Source organism: Rhinopithecus roxellana, chromosome 15 (genome assembly GCF_007565055.1).
Source record: "Rhinopithecus roxellana isolate Shanxi Qingling chromosome 15, ASM756505v1, whole genome shotgun sequence".
Lineage (NCBI taxonomy): Eukaryota > Metazoa > Chordata > Mammalia > Primates > Cercopithecidae > Rhinopithecus > Rhinopithecus roxellana.
Genome location: NC_044563.1, coordinates 5,375,993 through 5,399,545, shown reverse-complemented (window position 1 = coordinate 5,399,545; position 23,553 = coordinate 5,375,993). Strand labels below are relative to the sequence as shown.

The 23,553-nt window shown below is 54.1% G+C and overlaps 1 protein-coding gene across 3 annotated transcripts in view; it reads left to right on the top strand.

The window, feature by feature from the left end:
* IGHMBP2 (immunoglobulin mu DNA binding protein 2) overlaps nucleotides 1-10,112 on the top strand; it is a 36,101-nt gene extending 25,989 nt beyond the window's left edge. For 2 of the 3 annotated variants that reach the window (XM_010358430.2, XM_030917936.1), the window contains exons 9-15: nucleotides 2,776-2,958; nucleotides 3,273-3,391; nucleotides 3,950-4,044; nucleotides 4,821-4,944; nucleotides 5,761-6,594; nucleotides 7,700-7,872; nucleotides 9,052-10,112. In XM_010358430.2, the coding sequence (XP_010356732.1) occupies nucleotides 2,776-2,958; nucleotides 3,273-3,391; nucleotides 3,950-4,044; nucleotides 4,821-4,944; nucleotides 5,761-6,594; nucleotides 7,700-7,872; nucleotides 9,052-9,249 (1,726 nt within the window). In that variant the 3' untranslated portion in view covers nucleotides 9,250-10,112. Of the gene's footprint in view, nucleotides 1-2,775; nucleotides 2,959-3,272; nucleotides 3,392-3,949; nucleotides 4,045-4,820; nucleotides 4,945-5,760; nucleotides 6,595-7,127; nucleotides 7,455-7,699; nucleotides 7,873-9,051 lie in introns of those variants that run through there. The other variant, XR_004053597.1, reaches the window with a different exon arrangement.
* The last annotated feature ends 13,441 nt before the right edge of the window (nucleotides 10,113-23,553 follow it).

The window sequence follows — 23,553 nt, the reverse complement described above, 5'->3', positions numbered from 1 at the left end:
CTGATTTCTGTTGCCTTTTGAAGCACTTCTCTATTTCGCTGTGGGTGTGTAGAAGCTATGAACTCAGAACTTTCACTGTTTTCTGAGGACCAGAAAAAGATGTGCAAGAAAGCCTGTCGAGTAGAATCTCATCAAAGGGGAGTGGGCGGCCCAAGAGTTGGTGGATATGTAGAGAGAGGTGTCAAAAATACTGCTCGAGAGTGAGCTTTGGGAGGAAGATGTTGGAAATAAAGATGGTGGAAGAAAGGGGAGTGCTGGGGAAAGGTGCTCTGAAAGATTGTCCTGACGGGAGACACGTGGGGATCTAGAGTGGAAATGTCACAGGATCTCTGGGTGTCGATTTTTCTGGCTGGAAACCTGTGGCCGCAGCACCTTTGCCGTAGTTATTGTCCTGCATCCAGGAAGAATGAGGTATGCAGACAAGGGAAGGGTGAAGAAGAGTTTTATTTAGTGTCAGAACAGCTCAGAGCTGCCCACTCCTCTCTGTAGGCAGGTCATCCTGTCCAGTGTTCAGCTGTCAGCAGAGAGGGAGCCCTGGAGAGGGTGGCTCTTGTCTGCAGGCAAGTCATTCCGACACTCTGCAGGCCTCTGCTCCTCTGTGCCCTGTTGTTGTCTCTCTGCCCTCTCTGTCCTCTGACCGTCCTCTCGCCTTCTCTGACTGAGCCCAGGGCTTTTATGGACCTCAGAGGGAAGGAAGTACATGCCAATTGGTCCTCAGGTGGCCGTGGGCGGGCCTGGAAGAGGCACCATGAGTTCTCACTCTGGTCCACAGGACTGGCAGCTCAGCCCCCAGGCCCTCCCTGGCCTTCCACCGTCCTCTTCCACCCAGGACTCTTGTCTGCCTCCTGCTGCCATTCATGGCCCTGGGACTTGGCCACAATCCCACTCTGAGATCAGAGTGGGTGCTGGGAGCCGAGAGAGGCCAGGCAGTGGAAACAGACACCCATGAGCCTTCAAGGATGGTGGGGGGGTTGTCCTTCCTGGGGCACCTGAGAGTACGGGCTGCAGAGTGGGAGGGCACCTACAGCTGCACCCAGGAGCTCCCGCCCCACCACCTCAGAAGAGGCCGGGCTCCCGCGTGTTCCCGGCTCCTGCCTGCTTCGTGGAGCAGGAAGCCCAGGTCTGCAGCCACCGGTCTGGCAGCTGCAGCTGCACCCGGGAGGGCAGATCCTGCCTGTTCCCAGCTCCCCTAAGAGCACGAGAAGGCTCAGATCCACAGCTGCAGTTTGGGTGGCTGTAGCCCCGCCCTCCTGGAGCAGGAGGCCTGGGTCTGGGCTTTCTGGGCTGCAGTGACCTCTCTAACTCAGAAGGGGTGGGGCTCCCACTGGCTCCATGGAGTGTGCAGCCACAGCCAGGATTCCCTGCTGCGCCAGCATGATGGCAACAGCCACTGCCATCAGAACCTCCCTAGGAGCAGGGAGGACAGGCGTGGGAGGACGCTTATTCAGTGGCTTCTTCCAAGGAGAGGTTCTCGAGATGTCCTTAAAGAAGGTCTTTGTCCTCGGGAAAGCCTTTGGGTGGAGGAAGTTTGGAACTGTGCCCTTGGGCAGGGACCCCGTTGTGTGCCTGGTGAGAGTAAGATGGTTTGGGGGGAAGACATTGGGTGGCGTTCCCTGGAGAGAGTAGGACGGTTTTGGGGAAGATGTTGGGTGGCGTTCCCTGGAGAGAGTAGGATGGTTTTGGGGAACATTTTGGGTGGCGTTGTGCTGGGGGTTTTGGGTTTGCAGTTGGTACTGATGATCGCGTCCTGTTCTCACTTTGTTGGAATTAAAAATAGGTTAATCACAGAGGTTTTGTAAGTTTCCAGAGGGAAGGTCTCTGAAGTGGAGGTGGCACTGCCCCAGGGTTTTGGTGGGTTGGTGAGCTGTAGTGGTGCAGAGGGTGGGCTCTGGCACCAGGCGGCCCGGGCAGGTCCTGGCTCTGCAGCTCACTAGTGGGGCAGCTGTGGGCTGGCGGCCTCCCTCTCTGTCTCACCCTTCTTACGTGTAACATGGGAGTCATAACAGCAGCCACCTCATGAGGTTGTTACAAGGAGGAAGGGAGTGAATCCCCATCTGGCGCACCCAGCAGTGCCTGGCGCCTGGGCAGTACTCAGCCGCTGCAGCCGTCCCTGCTGGGAGTGGACTGCCGACAGCTGGAGCATGCTGGAGTGTGTGCGTTCCCTACTGTGGCTGTGACAAATGACCACAAGCTTAGTGGCTGACAGCAACAGATTTTCTGACCTCCAGAAACGTCAGTCTGGGGGTCAGATGTCCACAATCAGTCTCCCCGGGTTAAAATCGAGGTGCGGGGGAGGGGGGGGTTGCTGCTTCTGGAGGGTCCAGGGGAAAACCCGTTTCCTGGTCTTTTCCAGCTCCTAGAGGCCATTGCTTGACTTATCGCCCTTTCCTCTGTCTATGAAGCCAGCAGTGTTGCGTCCTCAAATCTCTCCCCTCAGTGGCCTTCTCTGACTCTGACCCTCCTATGCCCCTCTTCTAAGACCCTTGGGTTATCACCCGGGTCGTCCAGGGTTGCCTCCCCATCCCAGGATCCTTAACTTCATCTCAGCTGCAGCGTCCCTGTTGTCCTATAAGGACATTCCCAGGCCTTGGCGATCGGATGCGGGTGCCTTCGGGGCCGTGATTCAGCCAACCCCGCCCCTTGGTGACTTCTGGGTTGGAACCCAGGGGAGAGTTGGGTCCTGAGGTTTGGGGCCTGTCCTCCTCACTTGCTGTGGTTCACACCTGGACTCTGGGGCTCAGGCCTGCCTTCCCCGTTTCTCCCTCCTGGGCGCAGGGCTGCGCTGGCTGGACTGTCACTCAGCCTGATGGAGCGCCTGGCCGAGGAGTATGGCGCGAGGGCGGTGCGGACGCTGACGGTGCAGTACCGCATGCACCAGGCCATCATGCGCTGGGCCTCTGACACCATGTACCTCGGGCAGCTCACGGCCCACCCTTCTGTGGCGGGGCACCTGCTGAGGTGAGTAGCTCGGCCCCATCCCCCGCCCCATCCTTTAGCCCTGGGTAATCCTCTGCGTCACCTGTTTCTACACAGCAAGCTAAAGTGAAGCTTTCTGCATGAAAGTCGACCCTGAGGCTAGCTTTTTGGAAGAGAAGGTGGCCTTGCCCTGGAGCTGGGTCAGGCCCGCTGGCTCCCATCTGATGTCCTGATGTGCTCATTGTCCTCCCCCGCCTAAGCCTTTTCCCCTGGGAGGGGTCGGTTCTGTTGGGTGGGGCCTCAGTGCTGCGCTGTGGCCCCCTTGATGTGCTGCTCCCTCTCTACCTGTGTGCCAGGGACCTTCCAGGCGTGGCTGCCACAGAAGAGACAGGTGTGCCCCTGCTCCTGGTGGACACCGCCGGCTGCGGGCTGTTTGAGCTGGAGGAAGAGGACGAACAGTCGAAAGGGAACCCTGGTGAGCTTGCTTGCAGACGGCCAGCTTTTTTGTTTAAAAATTCCTCGAGCTCTTTAAAAATTAAAGGCATTTTAATTGCCTAATTCCGGGAGGAGCTGAGAGCAGTTGTTGATGGCGGTGGAAGGTTTAGAGCCCCACACACCAAGAGGCTGAGCAGCTTTGTGTTCTCCAGGGTGAGCAGCCCGCTGCTGGGTGAGATGGGCCTGGCAGCATTTCATGGCCTTCTCCTGAATGGTGGCCCAGCTCTGCCTGGCTGGTCTGGCCATGGGAACTGGCATTGTTCAGCTGACACCAACATCTCCCCAGTTGCACGCTGAACAGGATGCACAGCCATAGGAGTCAGAAGGCCTTCACTGCTGATGTGAAATTCAAGTTAGCTGGGCATGGCTGGTCCTGGGGCCCTGGGACACAGATGTTTAGCTCCCAGGAAGCCACCTGAGGCACAGTGGAGGATCAGCTGGCCATGATAGACAGAAACGTGCCCAAAACATGTGTTGGTGATGGATGCCCGCTCGGGGCGACCTTGTGCTGCCTCGACCGTTTTTTCTTTCCCTCCAGGCGAAGTCCGCCTCGTCAGTTTGCACATCCAGGCTCTGGTGGACGCTGGTGTTCCAGCCCGTGACATTGCCGTGGTCTCACCATACAACTTCCAGGTGCGAGGGGCTCCTTTTGTCCCTCTGCAGAGCAGCTGGGGCTCACACAACCTAGAGGCTGAAAGAAAAAGGGTGATTTGTTGGCTGTGGTGACTGAAAGGTTCAGGGGTAGGGCTGACCTTATTGTGACTGGATCCAGGGCCCACATGATGTCGTCAGGGACCGTTCTGCCTGTTTGTCTGCCCGTCCCGCCCCACCCTGCCCCAGCTGCCCCACCCCACCCTGCCCCAGCTGCCCTGCCCTGCCCAGTGCCCCAGCCTTCTGCACTGGCTTATGTTCTGGCCAGATTTCCTGGGTGACCCCAGCAGCCTCAGGCTGACACAGCCCTTCCACAGGCAGCCCTGGCAGAACAGCCTGTCCTTTTCTGGCATTTCCCACAGGGGCCTCAGCCTTGAACCTTGTTGGTCTGGCTCAGGTCGTGTTCCCATGCGTGTCTCATCTGGTAGGAAAAACGTACCTGCTGGAGTATGGGGAGGGTCTGTGGAAGTGGCCATCACCCCTTCCTGGTGTGCGGGCATCACACATAGCACTGTCTGAGGCTGGTGGCTATCATGAGCCGAAAGAAATGATAAAATGCCAGGGACAGGGTGTCGTGTTGGCATGCATGCGTGCCCATGAGGAGGGCGGACGGGAAGCTTTTCCCCATCAGGCTCCTGCAGGCTCCCCTTCCCAGGTCCTGGCTGTTTGGCAGCACGAGTCCCTCTGCTGAGCTGAAGCGCAGGGTCTTGCCGAGCTGGCATGGGGGTGAGAAAGCCACAGCCTGGCTGGTGTTTCAGGTGGACCTGCTCAGACAGAGCCTCGCGCACAAGCACCCCGAGCTTGAAATCAAGTCCGTCGATGGCTTCCAAGGCCGAGAGAAGGAGGCCGTGATACTGTCCTTCGTCAGGTCCAACAGGAAAGGTATGGAGCCCTCGCCAGAGTCCTTTGGGGACAGCACAGAAGTGAATTTATTAATTCAGGGGCATATTAGGTGTCTGCTGGGTGCCACACTGTTTCTGGCAGTGTACTTATGGTGCAGCTTCTGTCCTCAGTAAGCTCACATCAGGCAAAGCATAGGCAAGAGAGTCTGCGGAGGCTCAGAGGCCTGAGTGTGCTGTCAGGGAGCAGGTGGCTGGGGATGGCAGCTGGGGGCGCGGGGTGGACTGGGAATGGCCGGTTCACCCTGCTGAGGAGGTGGAGCCCCTCCAGCCCAGAGCTGGCCTTTAGCCTCTGTGCACAGCGCCGCGGGGTGTAGTGGTCATGGCTGTGGGCTCTGTGCTGCTGTGGTTTGTGGGCTTTCCGTTCAGGATGAGAGTTGTTCCCAGAAGCAGGTTTAGTGAATGGGCTTTGTGAGACGTTCTCAGAAGGCAGACAGCAGATGAGGCCTGCCTAGAAGCTATGGGGGAAAAAGGAGAAGGTCCTGGAAGGTTTCTTGTGCTTTCTCCCGGGTGCCACCTGCAGCCACACTCCAGGCAGTCCCTGAGGCTGGGCTTAGACGGAAGGAAAGGAGTGACAGAACCCAGTCGGGTTCCCCAGAGCCCCACTCAGTCAGCTGTGGCAGCCAGATGCCAGGGGAGGTGTGGTATCACGGTGCCATGCGTGGCCGGGCAGCTGTGTGGATGGTGGGCCACGTGCAGGGGACCACACTTTTGGTGGTGGTTACTGATAAGGGCATAGGAGCCTGACTCTGTTTCTTCGTCTGAAACCTGCTTTTCACTCCCCTCTGGCCTTTTGTAGGTGAAGTTGGTTTTCTTGCTGAGGACCGGAGGATCAATGTGGCCGTCACCCGCGCCCGGCGCCATGTGGCGGTCATCTGTGACTCCCGTACTGTCAACAATCATGCATTTTTGAAGACCCTGGTGGAGTATTTCACACGGCATGGGGAAGTACGCACAGCCTTTGAGTATCTTGATGATATTGTCCCAGAAAACTATTCCCATGAGAGCTCCCAGGGTCCCAGCCATGCTGCCACAAAGCCCCAGGGCCCTGCTACGTCCACCAGGACTGGAAGCCAGCGGCAGGAGGGAGGCCGGGAGTCTGCAGCAGCTGCCAGACAGGGCCGGAAGAAGCCGGCCGGAAAGTCTCTGGCCGCTGAAGCCCCATCTCAGCCCAGCCTCAACGGAGGCAACCTGGAGGGAGTGGAGAGCCAAGACGGCGTGGACCACTTCCGGGCCATGATCGCGGAGTTCATGGCCAGTGATAAGACGCAGTTGGAGTTTCCACCTTCCCTCAATTCCCACGACAGGCTGCGGGTCCACCAAATAGCCGAGGAGCACGGGCTGAGGCACGACAGTTCCGGGGAAGGGAAGAGGAGGTTCATCACCGTGAGCAAGAGGGCCCCGCCGGCCCCGCGACCCCCAGCAGCCCCGGGACCCCCAGCAGGGACCGGTGGCCCAGCCCCTCTCCAGCCAGTGCCCCCTAGCCCTGCGCGGACGGAGCAGCCTCCCAGAGAGCAGCGTGGCCCAGACCAGCCTGATCTGAGACTGCAGAGGGTCAGGAGTGCGCAGGGGCAGCCCGCCAGCAAGGGGCAGCAGAAACTTCCAGAAAAGAAAAAGAAAAAAGAAAGCAAAGGTAAGTCAACTAACAAGAACATGGGGCAGTGTCGCCTCACTGGGGTGCTGGCCCCCCTTGGAACCCGCCTGCCACCATCAGCAGAAGGAAGGGCTTCCTCCGGGTGGCACCACGCCTGTGTCATTTTAGCTTTATTTTCAGTCATGCCACTCCCAGGTCCGTCTGGGCTCCCCTAGGTCAGCGATCGGGTCACAGGCACCTTCTTGTCCCAGAGCCTGTGTGGGTCTCGGCAAGTAGGCAGCGCTCAGAGCATGTTTACGGCAGCGGGCGGGGCCTGGAAGAGCAGACGTGGACGGCTCCCTGGAGCCCCTCAGGAACGGAGCAGTCACAGGCTCCCGTGCCACGGGTGGTCCTGGAGGGTGGGGGTCTTGCACAGCGACGGGGTGCACTTTGCCTGGAAGTCGTCCTGGGCAAAATGCTCAGAACCACAGGAGCTGGCTGAGCGCAAAACCATTCTCGCCCATTGGCCGTGCGGAGTCCCTGGGTGGGCTCTGCTCCGTTTGCCGCATCCTGCATGGTGTCCCACCCCACAGGAGCTGGCCAGGCATGCACTGGGAGTTGGCCAGGCAGACGCTGGCAGAGCATGTAGACCTGGTCGGTCTTGGGGAACTCCTGCTGCCGCCATTTTCCTCAGCAAGACCATGCAGGAGTTCCAGCTCGCATTGATTCATTGAATTCCTGAAGCGAAGCTCCACCAGCACAGGCATGGCTTTGAAAGGGGCCTCCCAGGGCCTGGGGCTCCAGAGGAATTCACTCCACACCCTTCCTGAGCAGCTACTGTATACCGCGCTTTGTGCTAGAGGACAGGACTGATGCCACCCTTGCCCCCAGGCACCCACAGGGTAGCAGAAGGAAGACACGTGAGCTGCTTTTTAATTTTTTTTTGGAATTAATAGAGACAGGGTCTCACTATGTCACTATGTTGCCCAGGCTGGTTTTGAACTCCTGGCCTCAAGCAGTCCTCCTACCTCGGCCTCCCAAAATGCTGGGGTTACAGGTGTGAGCCACTGTGCTCAGCCATGAATTGCTTTTGAAACCTTAAATGAGGGGCCAGGTGTGGCATTGTTGTCTTTCCGTTTGCCTGAGTGACACGGGTCTTCTTCAGGACATCCGGCCATAGATCTGCCCACGGAGGAGGACTTTGAGGCCCTGGTTTCTGCTGCCATTAAGGCTGATAACACCTGTGGCTTTACCAAGTGCACAGCCAGCGTCACAGCCCTGGGCCAGTTCTGCCAGCTCTGCAGCCGCCGCTACTGCCTCAGCCACCACCTGCCCGAGGTATGTCGACCTCCCCTCCTGGGATCAGACAGTGGGGAGGGGTGGTGGGGTGTGTCTCCAGGAAGCAGACCCTGGGCAGACCTGTTCCAGTTGGAACAATTAGCTCATTAACGAGCTCCAGATACCTTCGGAAACAGAAATCAGACACTGACTCATGATCTGTTTTGAGCACATCAGGGCATAAGCAAACAAAATGCCTTATTTGCTGAGCTGCAGCCATGTTAGTGGGAATTCTGGGCAGAGGGAATTTTGTCCCAGTGTCCCTGGGTTCTGTCAGTGGCCTAATCTGGTCTGTTTGGCATAGGGGAGGTGGGAGGCAGAGCCTCCAGCCCGTGGTCTGAGCTGGCCGTGGCCTGGCTGCTGTGTCGTTCATTCTGAGCCTGGGTCGATGAGAACCCCTGGGACCAGGTGTGGGCTCCTGTGGGAAGCTGAGGTCTGAACCAGCCTTGTCTCTCCCCTGGAGGATGCTGGGCCTGGTGGGGGGTCTGAGTAAGAGACCAATATACAGTACCAGGTATTGAGTGCTCCAAGGAGGGAAACCCAGGACCAAGGTGGCAGCAGGGACACCCACCCAGATGCAGCAGTCAGGGTGGGCTTCCTGGAGGAAGTGACACTGGGGCTGAGACCTGTGGTCCAGAAGGTGGGATCTGGGCTGGGGAGAACAGGGCCAATGGCAGGTGGGCAGGCAGGCTGTCCACCCTTAGAACATGCATAAGGCCTCAGGCACAGTCAGGGAGTTGGGAGTAGAGTATAAGGCAGGATGGCTGGAGTCGCAGCTGGGCAAGGCCTGGCAAGCTGCCTGGAGGCGTCAGGCCTGATCTGAAGGCAGTGGGGTACCCTGGAGGGTGTCAGCAGGGCTGTGATGTCACTGGTCTTGGCTACAGTGTGGATTAGGTAGGCAGAGGCTGGGAGGCAGTGGGAAGTGGCTGCAGGGACTGTGTGGTCAGTCAGGGTGGTGCCATTTCCTGTGTGCACACTCGGGAGCTCCCGCCACACCAGGGTACAGACCACCCCGCTGCTCTCCCACCAAGCAGCCTGCAGGGTGAAGGATTGACATGGCAGGAGGAGTCGTCTTCTCTGTTGGGGCGCCTGTGGCCCCCCACCTCTTTGATGGGCAGAGCTGTAGGGTCTGTCTCCTTGCCCCGGTGAGCTCAGCGCTGATTCTTGTGTCCTCCCCAGATCCATGGCTGTGGTGAGAGGGCTCGCGCCCATGCCCGGCAGAGAATCAGCCGGGAAGGGATCCTCTATGCTGGCAGCGGGACCAAGGACAGATCCCTGGACCCAGCCAAGAGGGCCCAGCTGCAGAGGAGGCTGGATAAGAAGCTGAGCGAGCTCAGCAACCAGAGGACCAGCCGGAGGAAGGAGAGGGGGACGTGACCGGCCACATCCTCGCAGGCCCCATGGAGCTCTCTCCATGCCAGCCCAGGGCGCCACCAGACCATGCTCTGCCTACACCAGGGAGGAGGAGCGGAGGGGCCTGTGGGGGAAGCTTGGGTTTTTGGACCCCGGGATGAACTTTTCCAATGTCAAAATGTGGAGAAAAGCACCTGGGGGACAACAGTGCTCATGCAGGTGGGGCTCCGGAATTGCACGTCCCTTCCCTCACTCCCCATCCCTTCTCCTCACTTCCCATCCCTTCCCCTCACTCCCCGTCAGAACCCACATCCCAGCATCTGGATCCTGGGGAAGGTTCCAGTCCCTTGGAGAATATCCAGGGCCTCAAACTATTGAAGTCACTCCTCCAATGCCTGGGACTTGCCAGCTCAGCCCATTAGGATGAGGGTGCTGAGAGGAAACAGGAAATAAGACTCTGCAAATGGCGCTCAGGCGGGGAGCAGGAAGCAGTGTTTGGCTTGCACGTCCCTGTGCAGCCAGAGGCTGGGGCCACTTTCCTTCTGTCCGCCGTTCGCTGGTGATTGCAGCGTTCCCCTGCCCCCTCACCACAGGGCTCCTGTGAGTCTGGGGGGCACCTCTTTCTGGCCTGTGCACCTCTGGCTTATAAGGGCACCTGGCCTGTGCCAGCCCCTCCTTGCTGCGCCTCACCATGGGGACCAGGTGAGCTGGCTGTCCCATAGCCTCAGCACCATCAGCACTTACGGATCCAGAGCCTCCCGGCCTTCCCTGGTGCCCTGTACCAACTCTTCTATTTAAGAGAACCTCAGACGATGTACCTTAGCCTCAGAGTTTTGTTTCAGAGGGATATAAATTATTTAAAAATTAAATGAAAATGTTGTGCACTGTCCCAGTGTGTCTGCTGCGGGTCTAATGGGTGCACCCTTTGCCTGTTTTGCTCAGCTGCTGTGCCCTCCCTACCGCGTCTCAAGCCCCGTCTCCCTCGGACCTCCCTGCGGCAGACTCTCCCAGTGCAGGCTCCTCTCTCCTTAAATCCCATTCATGTCCTTTTATGTCCCCGATGGTTCTGGGTGAGGTTGAGCTTCCCCAACCTGCACCTAGGGTGACTGTCCCCCAGAGGCCACTTACGCAGTGCATTCGGCTAGTGTGTCCTCAAGCCAGGCCTGCATGCTTCAACTGCCCTGTTCTTGCTGGTCCTGGGCCACTCTCCCCCTCCTACCCGGGCTGACGCCCCACCCTGGGCCACTAGGGCCCCTCCTCCTCCCCCCTGTCCTGGACGCCTGCCTTGCCTGCTCCCATCAAGTGGCTTTTGGACTGAATTGTTGGGAAGGGGACCAGGACCCTGCTGCATTTTGTATCAAGTGCGGTAGAGTTCATCCGGTTGCTTCCGTAAGCGTAGAGTGCCGCCCCTGCAAGCGGGCTGAGCACCGCGCACAGGAGGCTGCCGTTCTCATGCTCCTAGAGGACCCGTGGCTGTGGGAGGTGTGCGTGTATGAGGGCATCATTGGAAGTATCTCTCGGTGGACACAGCACACGGGAACAGGTGTTCTTCCTGTGGGGGCGGGGGTCGGGGTTGGGGGTGCCTGCGTAAACTCCCTGACTTCCCAGATCCCAAATAGCTGATCAGAGTCCTGCCCCGGGGTTGGCACGGATGCCGAAAGATGTTGGCTCTTCTGTGGGAGACAGCCGACAGCCGCATTCCCTGCCTCCTAGGTTGCCTGTCTGCAGGTGAGAAGGAGGCCAAAGAGAAACAGACCCAAAAATAGGGGTGGAAGAGTGACCTGATGACAGTGTTAGATCACCTGGATGTAGCTGTGCCTGACCTCCACCCCATTCTTCCTGGTGTCCTGAGCTAGTAAATCCCCGTTTTTAACTGAAGAAATCTGCCTTGGGTTTTTGTCACTTGCTGCCAAAGAATCTTTGCTGACCCAGTCATGCCCACACATCTGTATATCTTATCGGGTATACCCCTCCCACCATGGAGGCAGTGCGGAATTAGTGTTGCCCCACTCGTTAGAGAAGGCAGGATTGGAATCCAAGCCCTGTACCTTTATCCAGGTGTTCTGTGGACCGTCCCACCAGGAGGAGCTTGACGTAGAGGAAGGCAGCCAGCGCCAGCAGTGGGTGGGGTGGGTGCGGGGTGGAAGCCTCTGGAATCGGAGGGACCTGAGTCTGAACGCCAGCCAGCACCACCATCCCCTGAGGTGTGGTCTCAGCAAGTCGCCTCCCCTCGCTGAGCCTGTTTATCATCTGTGAAGTGGGACGGGAACAGTTGCTGCCGCGCCAGCTGTGCTGAGAAATGGAAGAAATGAAGTGTGCAGCATCACGCCTTTGCAGGGCCTGGGTCCGGGTTCGTGGTCTCCCTGGCTGTGCCCCCCAGCCCCCTACATGGAGCCTTCTCCCCTCCACCACTGACCACCACAGCCCTTGGTGATGCGTTGTTTAAATGCCAGAACCCAAGGTTGCAAAACGAAAAGTTTCCATTTCTCATCCCAGAGAGACCTTGTTAGGAAAATATTTGTAGCTGGTTGTTTGAAAAGTACCCTACAGTTTGGCCTGGACAGGGTAACCCAAAAAAAGAAAAAAATATCCCAAGCCAAATGTCTCCCTGGCCAGCGGAGTATGGTCTTGCTGACGGTAGTTGCAGGCTGTAGCCCACCCAGGCCGGAACCACCCAGCATAGAGGACTCCCTTCCACGGAGAACTGCCCACCTCCGCCTGTGCAGCTCACCTGAGGCAGCCCTGCCATGTGCTTCTTTCTGGGGGTGCCAGGCAGGGCAGTGGGCACAGGCGGGAGCCCCTGCCCACCTTGGGCTTCACTCCTGAGTTTACTTGGGATGTGCTGCATGCCTTGGGGCCTCAGTTTCCTCCTCTGTAAAATGGGAAAGTAACGACCTGTCTCAGGGTAGCTGTGAAGATGAAATGATCAAACTCAAGGCCTTGGGCACGGCGCCTGGCGCCTAATAAATGTACTGCCCTCCTCGTCATCTGGCAAAGCAGCAGTAGAGAGGAACGAGACGGCACGTGCCGCCCATAGAAGGGGTTCAGCAAATGGCCTTTCCTACCAGAGACAGAGGCGAGAGCGCCCAGGCCCCGCGAGCCCGCCGGTCAGCTGCTGGTGGAGGTCGCGGGTCCCCCAGTGCAGGTCTGCCTGGCTTCGTTGCACCCAACACAGCTTGTCCCCGCCCTGTGCCGAGTGGGCCAAGGGCGGGCCTTGGGCAGGCCTGCTCTGTTTACCTTGGTTTCTTGGGAGCTTCCCAGAGGGATCCCGGAGTGGGCTGATGGGCACCACACTGCTTTGGGAGGTTTTAGGCCCACGTTATAACCCTGGCACTTAAAAGGAATTGCGGTCACTGCTGGGAGCATAGCAGAAGCTGCAGCCTTATTTGGTCTGGAAACTTCTTTGCTTGCAGGAAAAGCGGAGTGGGGAAGCAGCCTCTCGTGTGGGTGGGCAGATTGGGGCCAGTTCTTTGTTACCCCGGGATATGAATGACTTCGCTCCCTCACTTCTGGCCTTCTCCACTGAAGCCACAGCTCACGACCTCCCCAGCCCTCAGCTGCCAATGAGCTATTTTGTTGTTCAGCTTTATCGAGGTGTAATTGTCATGCCACAGAATGCCCTCATTGTAAGTGTACTATTCAGATTCGATGATAGTAAACATGGGGCTGGGCCACCCAACCCCACCCGTCCCTACTGCTGGGTGCTGGTCTGCAGTTCATCTCTGCTGCTGCCCTCAGGCCCAGGCAGCCACCAATCAGCTTTCTGTCCCTATCAATTTGCCTTTTCTGGAAACTTCATATAAATATAGACTGTCCCCAACTCCCAGTGGTTTTGACGTAATGATTTTTTGACTTTACAATGGTGCAAAGGCTTATATGCATTTGGTAGAAACCACCATGCTGTGTTCACGTTCAGTACAGTATTCAGTAAATGACGTGAGAAATTCAACACTATTAAATAGGTTCTGTGTTAGATGAGTGTGCTCAGCAAGTGTTCTGAGCATGTGTAGGGTAGGCTAGGCTAAGCTATGAGGCCCAGGAGGTCAGGTGTATTGAAAGCATTTTCAGTTTGCAGTATTTTCAGTTCCCCATGGATTTGTGCGGATGCCCATCATACCTGGAGGAACATCTGTATCCAGCCCCTTGCATCCGGGTTCTTCTACTTCACCTGATGCTTTTGAGGTTCGCCCGTGTGGTGGCATGTATCAGTGTTTCAGCCCTTTTTATCTTCAGACAATGACCCGTCGTATGGACATACCCATTTAGTGTATCCATTCATCTACTGGATATTCAGAGTGCTTCCGCTTTGTGGCTGTTGTGACCCCTGAGGCTGCTATGAATATTCATTGTTCAAGTCCTCCCGTGAAAACATGCACTTTCATTTTTCTTAGGTAGATTCTTAGAAGTGGAATTGCTGGGTCATATGATAATAAGTTAGTTTATTTATTTAAGAAACTACCAAGCTTCTCCAGAGAGGTTATACCATTTTACATTCCTACCAGCTATGTATGCGGGTTCCAGTGTCTCTGCTCTTGCCGACATTTGGTATTGTCTGATTATTATGACTATTACCGCCATGTTAGTGGGTATATACTATGATCTGACTGTATTTTTAATTTGTATTTTCTTAAAGACTAAGGATGCTGAGCACCTTTCTCATGTGCTTACGGGACATTTCAATATCTCCTTCGGTAAATTTTTTTTTCTTTTTTCTTCCCCTCCCTCCCTCCCTCCCTTCTTTCTTTCCCTCCCTCCCTCCCTCCCTCCCTCCCTCCCTCCCTCTCTCTCTCTCTCTCTCTCTCTCTCTCTCTCTCTCTCTCTTTCTTTCTTTCTTTCTTTCTTTCTTTCTTTCTTTCTTTCTTTCTTTCTTTCTTTCTTTCTTTCTTTTCTTTCCTTCTTTCTTTCTTGCCTGTCTTTGTAGCTCAGGCTGGAGTGCAGTGGTGCAAACAGGGCTCACTACAATCTCGACCTCCCGGGCTCAAGGGATCCTCCAACCTCAGCCTCCCCGAGTAGCTGGGACTACAGGCACATGCCACCACACCTGGCTAATTTTTTTTTTTTTTTTTTTTTTTTAAATAAAGATGAGGTTTTGCCATGTTGCCCAGGCTGATCTCAAACTCCTGGGCTCAAGCAATTTGCTACTTTGGCCTCCCAAAGTGCTGGGATTACAGGCGTAAGCCACCACACCTGGCCTCTTTTATTATTATATATATTTTCGTAGAAACAGGGTCTTGCTTTTTTGCCCAGGTTGGTCTTGAACTCCCAGGCTTAAGCCATCCTTCTGCCTCAGTCTCCCAAAATACTGGGATTATAGGCGTGAGTTACCGTGCCTGGCCCTTTGGTGAAATTTCTATTCAAATCTTTTGCTCATTTTTAAGATAAGTTGAAATGTCCTATTATTGAGATATAAGATATCTTTAGGCCGGGCATGGTGGCTCATGCCTGTAATCTCAGCACTTTGGGAGGCCAAGGCAGGCAGATCACAAGGTCAAGAGATCGAGACCATCCTGGCCAACATGGTGAAACCCCATCTGTAGTAAAAATACAAAAATTAGCTGGGTGTGGTGGTGCGCACCTGTAATCCCAGCTACTCAGGAGGCTGAGCAGGAGAATCGCTTGAACCTGGGAGGCAGAGGTTGTAGTGAGCCCAGATCATGCCACTGCACTCCAGCCTGGGCAACAGAGGGAGACCTTGTCTCAAAAACAAAAACAAAATACTTATATAGCCTGGATAGAAGTCTTTTTATCAGATGTATGATATGCAAATATTTTCTCCCAGTCTTTGGATTCTGTTTTCATTTCCTTAATATTATCTTTGGAAGTGTAAAAGTTTTAGTTTTATAAAGTCCAGTTTATCGATTTTTTTTTCTTTTATGGCTGTGCTTTTGGTGTCATGTCTAACATCTCTTTACCTAAATTAAGATCACAGAGGTTTTTCCTATGCTTTCTTTTAGACATTGTACAGATTTAGTTCCCATGTTCAGGTCTGTGATCGTCTTGAGTTCATTTTCGTGTATGTATTGGTATACAGCAAGGGCCAAAGGTTGGTTGGTTTGGCTGGTTTGTTATTGCATGTGGATCTCCAGTTGTCCCAGCAATTGTTGAAAGACTCCTGTTTCTTCACGGAATTGCCTTGGCATCTTGTTAAATATTGTTTGAGCATAAATGGAGGGGTTCATTTCTGGGTTCTCAATTCTGTGCCATGCCAATGCCACAGGCTCCTCCCGTCCCCACCATGAGGGCGGCCTTCTGGTCATGGCGACATTGCAAGTTTACGCTTAGAGGCACGGGTCCCCCGACCCGTCTCTGACTCAGCGAAAATGGAAAGAGTTTTGAAAACATATAGCCACACTCAAGATAAACACCGCCGTATTCCAGACCACAGAGGGAAACAGGGCCAGCTGGGTGCGGTGGGAGGCTGAGATGGGCGGATCACCTGAGGTCAGGAATTTGAGACCAGCCTGGCCAACATGGTGAAACCCCATCTCTGCTAAAAATACAAAATTAGCCTGACGTGGTGGCATATGTCTGTAATCCAGCTATTCGGGAGGCTGAGGCAGGAGAATTGTTTGAACCCACGAGGCGGAGGAGGTTGCAGTGAGCCCAGATCGCACCGCTGCATTCCAACCTGGGTGACAGAGCGAGACTCTGTTTCGAGAAAAGAAAAAAAGAAAAAGAAAGAAAAAGAAACAGGGCTGGCTGAGGAGGGGACACTGTGTACCTGCTAGGGTCCTTGTCTGTCGGGAGCAGGGGCAGCCTGGAGCCTTTTTCCTGTGGGCAAAAGGAACAAAAATGGCAAGGTGGGATCTGAGCCAGGCTCACACTATGAAACTAGATGGTAAGGAAGGACTTTCTGATTCATTAGAGGAAAAAAAAAAAAAAAGACTGTTCCAGTTACTATGGCTGCATAACACATCTATCCAAAACAGCCATTTATCATATTCATGGGTTCTGTGGCTCAAGAATTTGGACAGAGCACAATGAACACGGAGATTCAGGAGGCCAGTGCTTGCCTCAAGATGGGACTGACCCTGAGGTGAAATTTGCCCTGGGGCCTGCGGTGGGTTCAGGCTGACCTTGTCCCCTGCTGAGACCCCGTGTTTGCTTAGCTCCCCAGCACCCACCCTGAGAGTCGCCCAGTGAGTCGCATGCCCCTGGCTTAGGCTGTCTTCTGGGCACCGGACTTGAGCGTCAGTCCCCAGCTTCTCAGCCCTAGGTGCCAGTCATGTGCTGGTTATCTCCAGCTTTGATCCCTCCCCACACTCCAAGTACCACTTACATTCCCCCTGGGATGTTTAGTAGGCGGGCGAGTGCAGCACCTCCAGAATCCAATGCCTGGTCTGCCCCTGGGGAGTGGACTGAGCGCTTCCCTCCCCAAAGGTAAGTCCATATCCTAATCGCCAAACCTGTGAATGTGACCTTATCTAGGAAAAGAGTCTTTGCAGATGGAATTAAGTAAAGGTTCTTGAGATCATCCTGGGTTACCTGGATGGGCCCTAAAGCCAATGACAAAAGTCCTTCTAAGAGACACGTGAGAAGATCAGGAGGCTGCCTGCAAACACAAGCAGAGGCTGGCATGGTGCAGCCACAAGCCAAGGAATACAGAGCTTCCAGAAGCCGGAAGTCACAGGACAGAGCCACCCCTCGAGATTTTATCTTGAAGAGAGAGAATCGGTTTCTGGGTTTGTTGTCATTGTTGCTGGTTTTTGAGATGGAGTTTTGCTCTTGTTGCCCAGGCTGGAGTGCAGTGGCGCAATCTCGGCTCACTGCAACCTCCGTCTCCCGGATTCAAGCGATTCTCCTGCCTCAGCCTCCCGAGTAGCTGGGATTACACCTGGAATGACAGATGCCCACCACCATGCCCAGCTAATTTTTTAATGTTTTTGGTAGAGAAGGTTTTCGCCACGTTGGCCAGGCTAGTTTCGAACTCCTGACCTCAGGTGATCCAACCTCCTCAGTCTCCCAAACTGTTAGGATTACAGGCGTGAGCCACCACACCTGGCAGTTGTTGCTTTTGAGTCAGCATCTCAGTGTGTGGCCCAGGCTGGGGTGCAGTGGTGCGATTATAGCTCGCTGCAGCTTCAGCCTCTTGGGTTCAAGTGATCCTTCTGCCTCACCCTTCCAAAGGGCTGGGATTACAGGCGTGCGCCACAGCATCTGGCCTTCTTACATCTTTTCTCCTGTTTTCTATCTCTGCATCTCTTACTTTTTTAAACAATGAGATGTTCCTCAGCCTTATTTTCCAACCTTATTTTTGTTTAGGTTTTAAAACTTCACACCATTTTCCTTTCAGCATCCAAGAGCCCTTCCCTCGTGTCCACTTTTGCAGCGCTCTCCCTGCATGGCTGTGTCTCCTCTTTTCTCTCTGCGGGTGTGGTTTTGTGTAGTGTGATGCTTTCTTTTTCCTGCAGTGTTTTGATTCCAAACGGCTTCCGTCTGCCTTTCGCATGGTGGCTTTCTGCAGATTCTGCTAGTTGTTCCCTCCTATCAGCCAGGGACTGAATCTCCCAGACTGTGCGAAGGACCCGCTGACCGTGGGCTTCGCTGAGGTGTCAGCTGCCTGGCCGATGAGCCAGGGAGCAGAAGTCTTTCCCCCCGGAAGTGCCAGGTTGCAGTCCCAGTCTGTGTTCATACACCCACTTAATCACCCTCCACACAGTACGGGGTCCCGCTGCCCAGCTATGCCTTGGGTCTCTCAAGCACACTCATTCTGTTTTACCCACTGCAGAGCCTAGTCGGCTATTTGGTCTTTTCTCACAGTAGAGGAGGAGGCTTCTCTGAGTAGCAGGTGGGATTAGAAGATCTGATTGCTGCTGCTTTTATAAAAATTGTAAAATATTATATAACATGAAATTTAACATTTTAACCATTGTGTACCCAAGCGTACAACTCAGTGGCATCCCTTACATTCCCAGCATTGTGCAACCATCACCACCATCTGTCTCCAGAACTTTCTCATCTTCCCACATGGAAACTCCGTCCCCATCAAATACCAACTCCCCAGCCCGGCCCCCAGCCCCTGGAATCTCTATTCATTTTCTGTCTCCATGACTGATGGCTTCTTTTAAAGACTTTCATTCACCCACCTTATTTTAGTTCCTTCCCCCCTCCCTCACTTCTTGGCCTCCCAGGGCCCCCAGTTCCTGAGCCTTTAGGTGATTCTGTGGCATCAGTTTATTTAGTGGCCTTGTATAGATGTGTGTGTTCAATCCGCCAACATTACATGGACGTTTCTCTGTATCGGGGGTCCCAGGGGTACCGGTCCATGACCTGTTAGGAATTGGGCCGTACAGCAGGAGGTGAGTGGTGGGTGAACGAGTAAAGCTTCATCTGTATTTACAGCCACTCCCCATTGCTCGCGTCACCGCCTGAGCTCCGCCTCCTGTCAGATCAGCGGCGGTCTTAGATTCTCATAGGAGCGCGAACCCTATTGTGAACTGCGCATGCGCGGGATCCAGGCTGCGCGCTCCTTTATGAGACTTGAATGCCTGGTGGGTGATCTGTCACTGTCTCCCATCACCCTGAGATGGGATCGTCTAGTTGCAGGAAAACAAGCTCAGGGCTCCCGCTGATTCTACATTATGGTGAATTGTAGAATAATTTTATTATATTGTACAATGTCAATAATAGATATAAAGTGTGCAATAAATGTCACACACTTGGGTCATCCTGAAATCACTTCCCCTGCCGCCCCACGGCCTGGTCCATGCAGAAATTGTCTTCCATGAAAACGGTCCCTGGTGCCAAAACGGGCTGGGGACTGTTGCTCTATAATATTTAAGTTTTATTTTGCAGAGACTTTGTTTTTTGAGACAGGGTCTCGCTCTGTTAGCCAGGCTGGAGTGCAGTGGCACAATCATGGTTCATTGTAGCCTCAACCTCCCAGGCTCCAGGGATCCTCTCACCTCAGCTTCCTGAGTAGCTGGGACTACACAGACACACACCACCATGCCCAGCTAATTTTTAAAAAAAATTTTTAGTAGAGATAGGGTCTTGCTATGTTGCCCAGGCTGGTCTGCTGGGCTAAGTGATTCTCTCGCCTCAGCCTCCCAAAGTGTTGGGGTTACAGGCGTGAGTCACCATGCCTGGCCCTTTGCAGATACTTTGTAAGCAACCAGGAGAATCATTTTATAATCACATTACACTACATAATCATTTAATGTTAGTACTTAATGACAAAAGTTGGATATGAAACTATATAATCAGCATGCTCACACTTACGCCACACACATATGCATAGAAAAGGTGGAGCCAGGTGTGGTGGCGCACGCCTGTAGTCCCAGCTCCTCAGGAAGCCAAGGCGGGAGGATCACTTGAGCCCAGGAGTCCCAGGCCAGCCTGGGCAACATGATGAGACCTCGGCTCTAAAATTAAAAAAGGAAAAAGAAAAGATACAAAGGCGTATGGCCACTGTAAACACCTCTGATCTCTGGGATTTGGTGTGATTCTTGGTCTCTCGTTTATACTTAAAAAAAAAAAAAAAAAAAAGTTTCTCCAATGTTGAATGTTGGTTCTATAATCAGAACAGGACAATTCCTGCTGGTTTTCCAGTTAGGCAGCCGGTGGGGTCGCAGCTGCTCCCATTTTTCAGCAAGTGCCAAGGAAAGGCCAGTGGGTCTGGGGTCCTCCACGTTCTTTCTCCATCCCACGCCTGTGTGGTCTCGGTGGCTGTGGGCTGGGGTGAGGCACAGGTGGGCAGTGAGGAGAGGGAAGTTGGCCCAGTTTGTGTCTTAGAAAAATCCTTCTGGTGGCTGCCTTGAGGAGGTGTCTGAGGTGAAAAACCTGCCAGCAGCTATAGTCTGGAGAGGCCAGGTGGGGTACAGAGGGGCGCATCTGCTGACTATGCATGGGCTCAGTCATCAGAACTTGCAAACAGGCCTTCTGCAGGGGTGAGAGGCTGGGAAGATCCCCACGCTTCTGGCTTGGGAGACCAGTGACTTAATGGCTCAGGAAGCGCTGTCCAAATGTTCTTAATAATAATAATTGCGTTTCTTTCTTGTTGAATGCACATATGCTACCCAGAAGTCCCACACTCCTGGAAATGCTTGTGTATGCAGAATTCCGGGTTTTCTAGTGATGTCAGGCTGATTGGCATCTGCCAGACAATTCTACAGAGCTCCCTGGGGCCCCTCGCCGTGAGCAGAAGCAGGGAAGGGCGCAGCCCCCCGGCTGAGAGCTCTTTGTCCTCATTGTAGCAGCAGTGGACGCAGCTCTGGGTCTGGCCCTTTCCAAGTCAGTGGGGCAGGGTCCGAGCTCCTCCTGTCACTTGGGTCAGCCGGACAGGGGCCGAGCTCCTCCTGTGACAGGCCCGCTGTGTCACATGGCAGGTGTCAGTACCTGCTTGTCTGCTGGTAGAATTGTGTGATTCTCTGACAGAGGTTTTGACACCTTGGTACGTTCTGCACCTTGGTTGCTGGGGGAGACATCTGACATCAGCCCGGCCAGGAGAACCCAGCTGTGGTTCCAGGTGTGTGTGGCTCCAGGGGGTGGGTTTTGGGGGTCTCAGCCAGTCACGCCAAGCCTGTCCCCTTGACCTGTGCCTGTTCTAGGTGTTCCTGGGAGCCTGATTCCAGGGGAACCTGGGAACCTGGTTCTGTTTAATGAACAGAGGAGAGGAGTACAGCTGGGGCCTCTGGGAAAGATCTGATTTACATTTTCTTTCTTTTTTTGAGGCAGGGTCTCGCTCTGTTGCCCAGGCTGGAGTACAGTGGTGTAATCACAGCTCACTGCAGCCTCAACCTTCCGGGCTCAAGTGATCTTCCTACCTCATCCTCCCCTGTAGCTGAGACTACAGGCATGCGCCACCAACATCTGGCTAATTTTTGTATTTTTTGTAGAAATAGGGTTTCACCACATTGCCCAGGCTGCTCAAACTCCTGGGCTGAAGCAATTCACCTGCCTCGGCCTCCCGAAGTGCTGGGATTACAGGTGTGAGCCACCATGCTGGTTCTGTTTTTCAGGTTTTACTCTGTCACCCAGGCTGGAGTGCGGTGGCACAATCACAGCTCACTGCATGTAACCTCCGCCTCCTGGCTTGAAGCTATCCTCCCGCCTCACCCTCCTGAGTAGCTGGGGCTGCAGACATGCACCACCTGGCTAAAAAAATATGCCTGGCTAATTTTTGTATCTGTTGTAGAGATGGGGTTTCGCCATGTTACCCAGGCTGGTCTCAAACTCCTGAGCTCAAGCGACCCACCTGCCTTGGCCTCCCAAAGTGCTGGGATTCCAGGCATGAGCCACCACGCCCAGCCTGATTTACTTTATCTCAGTGGATTTGCCACTTCTGGACATTTCCTGTCATAGAGTTGTACCACATGCAGCCTTTTGTGACCAGCTTCCTTCACTGAGCACGTCTTTCAGCTTCATCGTTGCTGCAGCGTGGCAGCTCACCATTCTTCCTTTTTTTTTTTAATAGACAGAGTCTCGCTCTATTGCCCAGGCTGGAGTGCAGTGGTATGACCTCGCCTCACTGCAACCTCCGCCTCCCAGGTTCAAGCAATTCTCCTGCCTCAGCCTCCCAAGTAGCGGGGACTACAGGTGTGCACCACCACGCCCAGCTAATTTTTTTGTATTTTTAGTAGAGACAGGATTTCACCATGTTGGCTGGGCTGCTCTTGAACTCCTGAACTCTGGTGATCCACCCACCTTGGCCTCCCAAAGTGCTGGGATTACAGGCGTTAGCCACTGTGCCCGGCCTCGCCATTTCTTTTGAAGACAGAATAACATTTCGCTGTGTGGGCACACCACGTTTTGTTGATCCATTCATCAGGGTGGGCATTTCGATTTTTCCACTTTCTGGCTATTGTGAATAATGCTGCTATGAACATTTGTGTTCAAGTTTTAATGTGAAAGTCCTTTTCCTTCTCCTGGTTACTTCGGAGTGCGACTGTAGGGTTTCATGGTAGTCTGTCCTTTGGATGTCTTGAAAAGCCAGCAGTGGCTTAGGCCTTTGCAGCCAGCCTCTGAACCAGACTCTTTATAACTGTCTCCTTTGGCCCTCACTCTCCCCCTGGGAGGGAGTTGTGGATGTTCTGTTTTTTTTAGGTGAGGAAACAGAGGTACAGAGCAGTGGGGAGACTTGCTGCCCCTCACTGCGACCTCCGCCTCCTGGGTTCAAGCGATTCTCCTCTCTCAGCCTCCTGGATAGTTGGGATTATAGGCATGAGCCACCACGCCTGGCTAATTTTTGTGTTTTTAGTAGAGACGGGGTTTCACCATGTTGGCCAGACTGGTCTCGAACCCTGACCTCAGGTGATCTGCCCACCTCGGCCTACCAAAGTGCAGGGATTGTAGGCATGAGCCACTGAGCCCGGCCAGACTCTCTCTCTCTTTTTTTTTTTTTGAGACGGAGTCTCACTCTGTCTCCAGGCTAGAGTGCAGTGGCGTCATCTCGGCTCACTGCAACCTCCATTTCTCGGGTTCAGGTGATTTCCCTGCCTCAGCCTCCTGAGTAGGTGGGACGACAGGCACACGCCAGCATGCCCAGCTACTTTTTGTATTTTTAGTAGAGATGGAGTTTCACCATGTTGGCCAGGATCGTCTCAATCTCTTGACCTCGTGATCTGCTCACCTTGGCCTCATAAAGTGCTGGGATTACAGGCGTGAGTCACCATGCCCAACCGACTCTCTGTTTTTATTTAAGAGTACAGCACTAATAGCTCACGGAAAGCTCTAGGTGTGCAGGTGGGGGAAGGGTGAGTTCATTAGTGGTGTCATTGTCAGCTTACAAGGAGATCAGTGATTTCTTTGGGGAAAACCTTGCATATCACTGTCTGGAGGTCTTGCCTCTTGGGCAGGCCATTTTCCCCAGTGTGGTAGCGTAATAGCTCCCCAGCGTTGTCTGTCCATGTCATAATCCCTAGGATCTGTGAATGTGTTACCTTAAATGGCAAAGGAGACTTTGCAGGTATGATTAAGAATCTCGAGACTCAGAAACTCTTATGAGGCCAAATGTGGTAGCTGACGCCTGTAATCCCAGCACTGAAGCTGAAGCAGGAGAACTGAGAACAACCAGGGCAACATAGTGAGACCCCGTCTCTACAAAAAATAAAAAATTAGCTGGGTGTGGTGATGCACGCCTGTAGTCTCAGCTGCTTGGGAGGATGAGGTGGGAGGCTGGCTTGAGCCCAGGAGGTGGAGGCTGCAGTGAGCTGTGATTGCACCACTGCACTCCAGCCTGGGTGACAGAGCAAGACCCTATCTCAAAAAACAGAAAAGAAAGAAAAGAAATTCTTCTGAATTATCGTGGTGGGCCCAGTGTAATCACAAGAGCCCTGAAAACAGAGAGGCATGAATGTAAGAGACAGACATGGCGATGTGGTGATGGAA